Genomic DNA, 11,866 nt, shown 5'->3' on the forward strand with positions numbered 1-11,866 from the left:
CTCCTCCCCCTTCCCTGTGCTGTCCTAATTTTCTTGCAGTTACAATTACACCATAACCAATTAATTATATTTCTTTCTTTGCAGAGATACCCTCAACCTGTAGGGCAGAAGAAGAAAGTGATTGTGAAATATGGCATGGGGACCTGCCTTATCTTCATCCTGATCTTCATTTTGTGGTTTCCACTGCTGCTTATGTCACTCGTGAAAGCAGTGGCAGGAGTAGTCAATCAGCCCCTGGATATCTCGGTCAAGATTACGATTAGTGGTTACGAGGTAAAGTATGGTTCTTACAGAAGTGTTGTGCACACAGTAGCCAAGAGGTTTTAGACTAGGGAACACCTGAGTGCAGAATTGCTAGCAGCAGTTGGAAGTACTACCATGGGAAGACAGGGGAAATAGGAGATGTCAAAAGGAAAGGAAGGGCAATAAAAAGAAAAGGGGAGGGAGGGGAAGGTGGTGAATCTTATTAGATTCCTGCTCCATGCCTGGTATTGGGAAATACTGCCTTGGATGTAGAGGTGTCCCCAGCAGCATGGAGAGCCCCATAAATATCTGCAATTCACCCTCTCACTCTCTCCTAGCCATTGTTCACCATGAGTGCCCAGCAGAGGAATCTGATCCCTTTCACTCAAGCAGCATACACGGACCTGACCACTCAGTATGCCTTTCACCCGGTAAGCAGCACCAAGCAGCTCACTGAATATGGAGAACCCGTGTTCCCTCCCACCTTGCCCAGAAGGATTTCTTCATCTGAGTCGCAGTGCTTTGGGTGGCTACATCACCTGCCTGGAAAGGGAAGATATCTAACCAAGGTCTTGATGACAGAGGGATTTCAGCAACACCTGGAAATCATGGAATAGGCTGGTGGGGTGTTTCAGCAGGGCTTTACTTGAGGGGGAATGCTAGCAACCTGAAGCCACAGCAACATGTCCTGGGAAAGTCTATCTAGACTGGGCATGCTAGGCCCAGAGCCTAACAATCCCCCAGGCAGCCTGCTCTCTGCCTGTAGACAGCCGAGTTATAGTCCTCCCTCTCAGCACCTCTCTTTGTGGGAGGCACTGCTGGGCTGATCCTGACCTGATCCATCAAGCGCTGCGCTTTTCCATTGCAGTGTCACACCCGATTGCAAGTTAAACGGTTTTCTAACACTGTTTGCACAAATTAATGGTCTCGATCCTGTTCCTACACAACTTAGCTGGCCATATTCTCACACCCAGTTGCAACCCTTTTTGTGCTTATCAGGTGGCTCAAACAAACTGAACCAGCTGCAAACACCCAGCAGAGGACTTCTCTGTTGGAAGCAAACTCCCTGTGAGCACATCTGTGCTGATGCCAAGGCCTGTGCTCCTGGCAAAGGGCAGGAGATGGGCCTGATCAGGCAATGTGAGTTGGCAAGGTTCCTCTTCACATTACTATGCCAGTCTTATGCTGGTGTCAAGCTGCCTGGCATCACCTCCGTGGAACCTGGCATTGGCCCCCATCATCTAATTGCAAGCTGGTTTCTGGATGCATTGCAAATGCATTGTAAAGCCTGTGTGGATAGGGCCTTGTTGAACAGCTTCCCACCTCAGTGTCTTACCCTTTCTGTTCCTCCCTGCCCAAGGCCGCCATGCAATTTATAGTGAATTATAGCCCAGAGGACATTGTCACTGCTAAAATAAAGAGCAATGCCAGTTTGCTGTGGCACATCACTCCAGCGAGCCGGGAAATCATGACAGAAGAGCTCTCCAAGTCAACTGCTGTCTACGTCCATGTATGCTGGACAGTTCAAAGGTAACAACTGCCTCACAGCCAACGTGGCTTAAAGGACGCAATTAAAATCAGTTTCCTTTTGCCTTTTCAAGCTACTTTTTCTCAGAGTCTGGACTGTTTCCATTAACTCCTTTAATTACCTAGCCAATATTTTAATTAGTTAAAATAGAACAAGCTGTGCTGAGACCATTGCTTATCACGGTTGTCTTCTCCCACACTCCCCCATCATCTTTTGCCTCTTTGGGGCAGGGACTGTGTATAGCAGCAGGCACAAGGACCCTTGCCCATGACTAGAGTGCTTAGGAGCTACTGAAATGCAACCAACGATGGCTCCTTTCCCTTGGAGATCTCCAAACCCTTAACAGACATTCAGGACTTAGTCCTGTGCTTACCTCAGGGCTTGTGAGAGATTATTCCCTGCTTGCTTCCCAACACTGCCTCCAATAATGACTCTCATTAGGGCTTGCAAGGGCCCTAGAAAGACAGCCCAGAGCTGCCTTGTAGAGTGCCCAAGCCAGTGGGAAGGCCCTCCCAGCCATTAAGTATCTGTTGCAGTCAGCAGGGACCTCCAGAATAGGACCCACGGACCATCACTGGAGGGAGAAGCTTACAGTTCCCTTTATCTTGGACCACTTTTGTGTACTGTTCTGAACTATACCTCACTTGTTCTTCTTTTCTCCAGGAATGCATCTCTTGTGAAGAACGTGGAGGCATCTGGGCAATACACAGTGCGGTACGATGAGAAGGAAATAAGAGAGCAGATTGTTCAGATGCTGAAGGGGGTCAGGAAGGAGCCCATGTTAGTATTTGCTTCTGTTTGGGCCACAATTTCAAAATGTGCCAACGCAAAAATGAGGGTTGATGCACTCCACAGTGCTCATCTAGCTGCTGCAAGGGAGTGTCATTCTCTATGTGCCCCTCGCTCTCCTTGGGACTGCTTCCTGTTTTTGGATGAGGGAGCCTGGGTGTTGTTCTCACTCCAACTAACACATTACCTTGAGTTTACTGTCCTCTTCTGCTAAAACACGCTGGGGTTGACAAGTGTGGATTTATAATCCAAGTAACCCTCCTCCTAGTAACTGATTTCCACAGAGTAGATACAACAGGAGCAGCTGTTTCCCAACCCTTCCCTGCCCATGTACCTGGAGGAACCATCTCTATGGTTTGGAGGAATGTGATCTCTAGCACCTGTTTGTTTCTGGGCCTCCCTGATGCAGCCAATGAGGGCATAACTTAATGAGGGAATAGTTTGCTGGGAAGGGTGTTACTGGCTATGGAGTGGTCTTGCAGCTGTGGGGCTCATGGCTCTTCCACTTTGTGTAATTACTAGAGAAGAGATGTGAGCTCTAGGTACCTGCTACCATTGATGATTGGGGCCTCAGCTCTCCCTCTGTAAAATGGGGGAAAACAGTACTGTTGTAGCATTTAGGGATGTTGTAAGTGGCTCACATAACACAGCAATGGGGACCAAGAACGTACCATAAGGTAGTTTCTGTGATTTGCTCTTTGACAGCTTGATAGACCAACTGTCACTAACAGTTGCGGCTAGGAGCTGCTGCTTGGCTTTCCTTTCTGTTTGGTTCAGTTTTATTTCTAAGTGGTGATGAACCTAAGGATTAGTTTTGTAAGACTGAGGAACCTGGCAATTCAAAGGCAGCTTTTGCATTCCCTTTTTTCTAGACTGCTTCCAGGCCTCATACCAAGATACTTCAGGGCTAATGCTGGAGTAGAAGCTAAAACTGCCCATCGACTGCAAGTTGGTAAGTAACAGCATGAAAACAGCGAGTGGTGGGGGTGCTGGGTTCTTGGTGGAAACCTGAAGCTCTGCCCAGTCTGGGATACAAGAAGGGAACTCTGTCTGATTTAGACTTCCACATTTCATGTAGCATCCACACTGAACTGGCAGAAAGGGAAGTCATTCCCAGTGAATCCATGTTCATGACTTAGAGATCATTATTTTTTACATGCTCAAAACTGCATGAGCACAGATACTGTGTGCTGCTTCAGAAGGCAGAATCCCATCTAGGCAGCAGCAAGATAAGGGAAAGAGCCCTTATGTATGAGACAAGAATGAGAAAGCTCCTCCTCATTTACCTTTGCATTTGTGACACAGTTCATTCTCGTAAGCCAAAAGACGTAGAGAAAATGGCTTTCTTCCGAAACGTAACCATAAAACTACACCAGCTGCCCAGTAACTTGTCTTCAAGCAAAGCGACCGAGTGGTGGATTATTCAAGAGCAGAGCCCAACCTGTCTTAACAATGCCTGCAGCAAGAATATGGAGCTTATCATCTTTAATGACAAAGTCAGTCCTCCTAGCCTGGGATTCCTGGAAGGATATGGGTAAGGGCAACGCTGTACTCAAAAAGCACATCCCCCCTTTGCTTTCTCTCTATGTAGTGGGTTGTTTTATTTTGCTGGGATATCTGGGAGTTATTCACTCTCACTGAGATCAGCTGGCATTTGGGGCATAGAACGACAGCATATGGTCCAGCTGAATAATGCAGAATGATTCTTATTAGGAGGAAGGGAAAGGATTTTCACGGTCTCTCCTCTTTTTCTCAGTGTCATTGGCCTGTACATGTCTGTTGTCCTTGTCATTGGGAAGTTTATTCGTGAGTTCTTTTGTGGCATCTCCCGTTCCATAATGTTTGAAGAGCTGCCCAATGTGGACCGCATCCTGAAACTCTGCAGAGACATCTTCCTGGTGCGGGAGACTGGGGAACTGGAGCTAGAAGAACAACTCTTTGCCAAGCTCATCTTTTTGTACAGATCTCCAGAAACCATGATTAAGTGGACCAAGGAATCAAACTGACAATGAAGAGGCCAATGCCTTTATGAAGATCAGGCGCAGGAGGCACATATACATTGCTTGAGAAGCAAATAAGGTTAAAATAACATTCACAAAAGGGAGCTCCTAAGTGTGTCTTCTCTCCCGCAGCATATTTCCGTATCGGGTTCTTCCTTACTCTCTTTCAGCAAACAATATAAACTTGAGATCACTGGCCTGAATGTAATCAGAAAGCCTACCATTAATTTTACCAAGGGTTCAACCTCTATTCACTCATGCCAATAGGTTGGCCCAGTTTCTGGCTACCATGCAGATAAAAATCTTCAGACAACCCCCAAAAAAGCAGCTCTGAAGAGGCAGCTTGGGTCCAGTTAGACCTGATATTTCTACTGCCAACTACGTAAGGTGGGCAAGTCATTTCCCTTCTGATCCCTCTCTTCCCAATTTCAGCCTTTATCCATGAGTTACTCAAGGTAGGGACTGCCTCTTAGTATGTTTGTACAGTAGCTAGCACAACCTGATCTCTGCTGCATGCACTCAGTGAAATAAATGTGGTCCTCTCTTCTTAACAGAGAAAGTGGCCCCCACACTGCAAAGCCACCAAGCCCTTCGGTGCCTGCTTCTGGGGTGTATTAAAGCTGGGCTTGGGAATATCCAATGCACAGTCATACTCTTGCTTTCCTATCCCCAGTATTTTCAGAAATGCAAATAATGCCATGAAAATCCAGGCTGGGATATGCAAGCTGCTTTAATAATTAATTTATTAAGTGGCAGTCAGCCACATTGCTCTGTAAACCTATTTTATTCAATAAAATCCAAGTATTTTTTGTTTAACATTAACATGTTCCGTTATCTGAAAGCGAGAGACCTATATGAAGAGATGTTCTGGCCTGGCTTTTTGTAGATTTTTTTAACATTTAAACATGCAGGAAGGGCACCTTACTGAAATAGAAGGTATTCAGTCATTGAACTTTCTGCTGCGAAGCTGTTGCAGCTGACTAGGTCAAACCTACAGTGGTTTCTTCTTCCTCATCTTGTGTTCTGAGAAGCTGTGGAGCCTGCAAGAATGTCTGACAGACAAAACCTCAGGTAAATAAATCGGAAGGTTTTGTAAGTAAGAGCTTCAGCTGCTTCTTCACACTTTGAGGAGGTTCTCATGCATTAATGCACTCAGTAAAGTTTTGTGAGGTGCTGAGGAGGATACTCCTCTATTCCTGGATAAAGCTAGTGGAGCCTGGAGCTGGCAGCGTCAGTATTGTTCAGTAACTGTGTGCACCAATAATTTAAAAAACAAAAGGAACAGGCTGGCTCTCTCAGAAATGAGTAGTAAATCTCATCATGACCGTAAAAAAATGGCAATTTCTGATGTGTAATATTTTCATTGCTTCAGAATGAATCAGTGCAAAGTGAGGTAACATGTGCACCCCGTCACTGAGGCCTTAGGGAGCATTACACCAGGCGCCGTCTTTTAGAATCTCTCTCCATGTCTTCGTTTGGAGAGTCTCCGTTGCATCCCAAAGGAGACACCATGTTCAGCAGAGGGTCTTCAGATGCCCCACCAAACAGAGACAGCAGCAAGGCCACTCCATAGCCAGTAGCGCGTTCCCCCTAGAAACAAGTTGTTGCACTTCAGATTTTAATATCACTTTTGTACCAGGCTCATCTGCACTCTCTCTCAAGCAGATTACAAGTGGCAGAGAGAATGCTCAACTGCAAGTCGGTCTAAGAAACCTTGGGGTGGGATTTTCAAAAGCACTTAGTGGAGTTAGATGTTCAACTCTTACTATGATGCAGGGGATTTGGGAACCTAACTCTGAGCTGCTTTTGAAAAAATCTCATCCTCGATGCAGCTCAGACTGTAATGTGCAGCATTCGGTGTGAGAACTCTGGAAAAGCAAGCAATATTCTTGCACACAGGCATTTCTGGTGGCTCTGACAACAGAAAATCCCATGCACAAAGGAGAAAACAAAGAATCCCACTGGTATTTTAGAGTCCAGGAATCTAGAAATACGGACACTGAAAACACAGAAACCCCAAGTTTACTCTCCAATAACAAAAATGCATAAAGCAGGGATGCCCTTAGAACAATCTTCAACAAAGGAACAACCTCATCCTTGAAAATTACCTACATCTGGATACCCAGCTCCTCTCTCCACTCTATGTCTTACACCTACACTGCAGTCAGGAGCTGCAATCAGGATATCTTCAGACAAGAGAGGTTTTTCTCCTTAGGAGCAAGCACCTTGGAAGACAAATAAGCACACTTACCGCATGAACAGGGGCAGCAATGTCTATATGGACCCATACTCCAGGCCAATCAAAGCCAATGTGAGAAGCAATAAAAAGTCCAGCACAGGAGCTTGGAGTATTATCCCGGTCCTGCACAAAGAGCAAAGATTTGATTTTGCAAGATACTGTTTTTAAGAATTAACTGTTTCACTCAAGAACAACTCCTAACAATGACTTCATATTACTCAGCACCATGGAAAACAATTCACAAAGCCAGACCTCACTGTGAAGAATGACAGCGCAGTACTCATGCCTGGAAGGGGGAGACAGCCAAAAATGTAATGCAGAAAACCTTGTTAGGCCACTTCCAACCCCATCTCACTTTGGCCCTTGTGAAATAGGATGCACTGTGAAGTCAGTACGATCACTATAGCTGGAGAAGAGGAGCTGTTTGCAAGTCAGTATTAAGCAAGTTTCCTGCCTTGCCTTTAGCCATATATCTAAAGGGTCAAAGCACATCTGAGAAGCCTTTATCCATGCAGAGTCAGGCCCAGAAAAATGCTTAATACATAAGGAACTAAAATAAAATAACACATAAATAAGCCTACCGCCACAGAGTTCTTCATGTCGGCTACAGCAGAGGTAAATTCACTAAAATGGAGCTCAGGGCAGTACACAAGAGGATGGACCAGGTCTCCACAGTTCCTGCCAGCTTTAACACATGCCCTTTCCCATTCTTCACTGTTGGTAAGGATGGCAGCATGGTATTTCCCTGTGGCAATTCCCTAGTGGGGAATAAGACATGATCCAGTACCAATAATATAGTTCAGTCTCCAATCTTTTGCTCTCTCCATCATACCAACTAGGTTGCATGGCTAGGCCCAGCTATCAAGAACCACGTAATTTCCTTTGTTTCTTTGTTTATTGGTTAACCCAGCCATGAATGCTCTCTCATGCACACAACCACGCTGCTATTTGGGTCAGTCACAAGTAAAGTGGCCATTTTGAATGCTGGAACCACATCTATTGGAAGGATTAATTCCCCTGATGTCTGCTATTAGGTCCTGGATTTAACTCAGGGCTTGGAAGCCACTGAGTATCAGAGTTCTCCAAACAGGTAACTGGCTGACAAACAAAGGACATTTTTAGAAAGGCTCTTTTACATTGATTTGGGCAAAGAGGGTCCTGGAAACCCATTTTGTTTCTCTAAATTAAAACTCCCCAGCTAATGAGGTGTGATCACAGGATCACCTGCCCACCCCTATCATCTTCTATGAAATAATGATATGCAAAAAGAGGTTACTCCAGTATGGTTTTTTCCTCTTGTATTAATATGATATACAGTGGGTTACGTGCACTCTAAATTACATAACAGCCTGTGTAAATCAGGACATGGCCAAGTATCTACCTGAAGGCCCTCACCCATGCCTTCTGTTAGTGGAAATGAGTACACCTCCACTAACTCTGGAAAGGCCTGGCTGATTTACACCCGAAGAAGGCCTGGTCTACAAATCTATCTAGCACAATCTTTCATCTCTTGCAGTGGCTAAAAAATATTTGTGTACTGCTACTGCCTTGCAATATCTGTGCTCAGCCTATTATGGTAGCACTAAGTTCTCCAATTCATCTTATGGAAAGGAAAGTCTAATACTCACAATACTACTAATACCTCAGCATTTCAATCATTTAAAAATCCCCTCAGGCCTAGGAAAAAGGCTCAAGTTTAAGTTCCCTAGGTTGAACTATAGATGCCAACATCTTCCCCACCTTTAATAGCTGCTTTTTGCTGAGGCTTCACCAGGAATGGAACCAGACTTGGCAAACTGAAAACTGTTTTAATTATGGGTTGTAGGTCATCTAAGGATAAAGCTACAAAATTGCAAACTACGAATATTACTTGACTATATATATCAGTTTCAAATGCATCTGAAGATACATCACTTCCGAGTCAATTGTATATGATATATGAAGCCCAAAAGCATGGGCATCTTGCTTGAGTAATGGAGCTATAATGGTACATGCTGGAGAAGTACACTGTATTTCCTTCAGTGGCTGGCCCATGTACTGGGCCACAACCTACTGCTGCTACAGCTAACTGAATTGTGTTTTTAGTTCACTTTGTGAAGACCTGTGACTTGTAACTGAAAGTATTCCCCTGCTAACCTGCAGGGATAGCATATGGGCTCTCATGCTACACAGACTATCAAAAAGTTGTTCTTCCACAAGCCCTGCTGTTTGGTTCACAACTACCTGAGCTCCAGTGAGAGTGGCCATATCTAGGATGATATCAGCTCCAAGGTCCTTGCATGCATAGGCTACTCCATCAGCCAACACCAGCCTGCCCTCTGCATCAGTGTTGTTGATTTCCACAGTTCTAGGAAGAAGGCAGAACTTTTCACATTTGATTTTGTACTCAGATAAACCATCTAATTTCTCAGATGCTTGTGAAGCTTATTAGTCCATTCTGCCCTCCCCCCACCACCCTACAAATAAGATAAAACGTTTTTAAGCCTTGAGTGGAAATGTCCCTGTTTTCAGTCAAAACTGTGAGAATCTCAAAGCAACATCAGCTGAGAATGACCATACCAGGTATTTATATTAATGGTGTTTGTTATTTGTACTGAATTAATTCCTAAAAGCCTTGCCATGGAAAAGGACTCCACTGACTCAAGCTCTAAAAAAAAAGAAAAAAGAACAAAAACCTAGTCTTGCTCTGAAGAACTTTCAATCTAAGTAAATGGGTTCCTACATGAGTTGTCTGAATGGTATGATTATGAAGCAATTTAAATTAATGAGCAAGACAAGGCACTCCTAAACAATTCTGTAAAAGGGATAGATGCAATCTTACTTTCCCGAGTAAAGGACATGGATGTCATCAGGTCTTGTTGCATTTGGTCCAACAGAATTCTCAGCCAAGCAGAAAACAGCATGAAGATTGTCTTTAAAGCCCTGCAACAAAAACAGGAGAAATGCAAGTCAATATAACATAAAAGAGTTCATTGGGATTGACACCAGTGAGGAAATACGACTTGGAAGCAATAAAAAGAATGTATATTATGACATGGTAAATCTATGAGCAGTGGCTTCTAACCTGAAGCTGAGACCTAGAGCTATGAAAAGAGCTTAAAGGATAAACAAAATGATAGCTTCTGAGTTTTCAGTGGAAAGACAGTAAGAAGCCTAGCAGAAGCAGTGCATACCTAGAAGCTGCCACGTGTCCAAAACAGGGCAGGCTAGGAAAGCCAAAACACCTTTGCCAGCTGAACGAGTTAGTAACGCAAACTTGTTCCCTCTGGCGAGGTATATCAGAATTGAAACTTTGTCTCTCCCCAGTACGTGTGCATCTGTAATGTTATTCTTCAAATGAAATCATTTGTGCATTTTTAACAGGCTCTAAGGACAGCAGAGACCCGATCCAAAGCCCACCAAATTCAAAAGGTAATTTTCAATTGATTGTGATGGGCTTTAGATCAGGTCCCTGCTGAGTACAAACAACTTGAATCAGAATATTTCTGTCTAAACTACAGCGCTGTGGATTTTCATCAGCATACTACCAAAGACATCCAACTGTGGAACCAACCCTAATGCAGGCTCAAAACACAGAGACTGGGAACATCTGGGCCAACATTTCTAACCCCTCAATCATCTATAGCCACAAATGAAAGATCCAACTCTTTCAGACAACAAATGCTTTCAACATATTACAAAGACTTGTGTCAGTATGCTACACATTCATGGACTGACTTGTTTTCCGATCCTTATTTTCCTATTCCTTTCCATTACATTTATTTAACCTCAAATAACATTGATTAGTACAATTTGGGGTCATTTACTAATTTGCTCCTCTCCCTATCATTTCCTGAAATTCTGGGGGAAGCATTAGCACAGGAGGAGAGGGTAAACCATAAAAGTTGATCTAAAGTCTTTGGTGAGCTGTGAGTCATCTGAAGAGGAACCTAAGAAAGCCATTGACCCACTGAGAAAAGCCTGAATTATATTGGTAGTCTCTCCCTAGATGGCACTCTAATTCCACAACCTTTTAGAAAGCCTGCTATTGACAAATTGGCTAGAAGGTGCTGAAGAAGGCAATCTTAAGATGCAGAATGTGCATACACTTTACACATCCCCTCCCATTCTGTAACTGCCTGTCCCAGGGTCTCCCAAGCTCTGAGATCAGTTAATGCAAGAGACAAGGTACTGAACTACCTAGATTACCAGTCTGAGAAAAAAAAGGAAGGCCCACCGGTTCCCCACATTTAAGCATGCCCACAACCAAAAGAAGAGTGGTTACCACTGCTACCTTCCTATTTTGCTATGAGCCCGGCAGCACTTTCTGGAGAGCTGGGAAATAATGCCTATTTTTCTGCCCCCTGCTTCTCTCTCTATTTCTTCTTAAATCCCTCTTCCTTCTGGCTCCTCACAAGGAGCCTATTGTTTAGAGACAGAGGAAGCAAGGAGGAGAGAGAATTTATATTTCCACTCAGGAGTTTCATTCAGTAGTAGCAAAGTTTTACCAGCGGTCAGGTTTATTAGGAATCTTCTGATAAATCTCATCTGCTAAAGAAACCAGGACCTGCTGAATCAGTTCACCCTCTAAAGTCCTAAGGGCTAAACAAAGAGTGAGTGAAGTTAATGAAAACTAACATAAAAATGGACAGCAGTGAGGAACCATAAATTAACCTCACACTGGGGGCACATTGGGGCAGATGACAGAAAACAGTAGGAGACATTGTGCCTTCTACAATTCCTTGCTACATACTTGGTTTGTGACATCCTGCCCCCACTCCGTTCAAATCTACTTCCAGCTGCACGTTACACAGATAATGCTCCACAGGTTATAACCCTTTCACATCCAATATGGCTGTTATCACCAAGGCACAGAGCTTGAGTCATAATACGCTGCTGGGAAATAGGAATTTGGCATCTGACCATCTCCTGGACCAGCCTTCTGACAGACTATACATTAATCCACAGAAGTGAATGTTCTTTGAACCTTGGACACTGCTGGGAGGCAGGGGCTGCTCCGTCAGCAAGACTGGATTTATGGTGAGAACTGGATCTCTCTGGCACTGCATGCTTTTTTTTTTTTTTTTT

At 44.2% G+C, this 11,866-nt stretch overlaps 2 protein-coding genes across 5 annotated transcripts in view; one reads left to right on the forward strand and one right to left on the reverse strand.

Annotated features, from left to right (window-relative positions):
- The window catches only part of LOC109292638 (piezo-type mechanosensitive ion channel component 2-like), a 64,919-nt gene extending 59,546 nt beyond the window's left edge, over positions 1 to 5,373 (forward strand). For all 4 annotated transcript variants that reach the window (XM_019510178.1, XM_019510177.1, XM_019510179.1 and 1 more), the window contains exons 46-52: positions 85 to 273; positions 582 to 674; positions 1,604 to 1,773; positions 2,435 to 2,551; positions 3,433 to 3,512; positions 3,866 to 4,094; positions 4,317 to 5,373. In XM_019510178.1, the coding sequence (XP_019365723.1) occupies positions 85 to 273; positions 582 to 674; positions 1,604 to 1,773; positions 2,435 to 2,551; positions 3,433 to 3,512; positions 3,866 to 4,094; positions 4,317 to 4,566 (1,128 nt within the window). In that variant the 3' untranslated portion in view covers positions 4,567 to 5,373. The remainder of the gene's footprint in view (positions 1 to 84; positions 274 to 581; positions 675 to 1,603; positions 1,774 to 2,434; positions 2,552 to 3,432; positions 3,513 to 3,865; positions 4,095 to 4,316) is intronic.
- Positions 5,273 to 11,866, reverse strand: part of NPEPL1 (aminopeptidase-like 1) — a 15,689-nt gene continuing 9,095 nt past the window's right edge. Inside the window, exons 8-12 of the mRNA XM_019509763.1 lie at positions 9,621 to 9,721; positions 9,023 to 9,146; positions 7,381 to 7,557; positions 6,812 to 6,922; positions 5,273 to 6,150 (exon numbers count right to left, since the gene is read on the reverse strand). Of these exons, the coding sequence (XP_019365308.1) occupies positions 5,992 to 6,150; positions 6,812 to 6,922; positions 7,381 to 7,557; positions 9,023 to 9,146; positions 9,621 to 9,721 (672 nt within the window). The 3' untranslated portion in view covers positions 5,273 to 5,991. The remainder of the gene's footprint in view (positions 6,151 to 6,811; positions 6,923 to 7,380; positions 7,558 to 9,022; positions 9,147 to 9,620; positions 9,722 to 11,866) is intronic.

This window comes from Gavialis gangeticus, unplaced genomic scaffold (assembly GCF_001723915.1).
Source record: "Gavialis gangeticus isolate Ggan-Ray unplaced genomic scaffold, GavGan_comp1, whole genome shotgun sequence".
NCBI lineage: Eukaryota > Metazoa > Chordata > Crocodylia > Gavialidae > Gavialis > Gavialis gangeticus.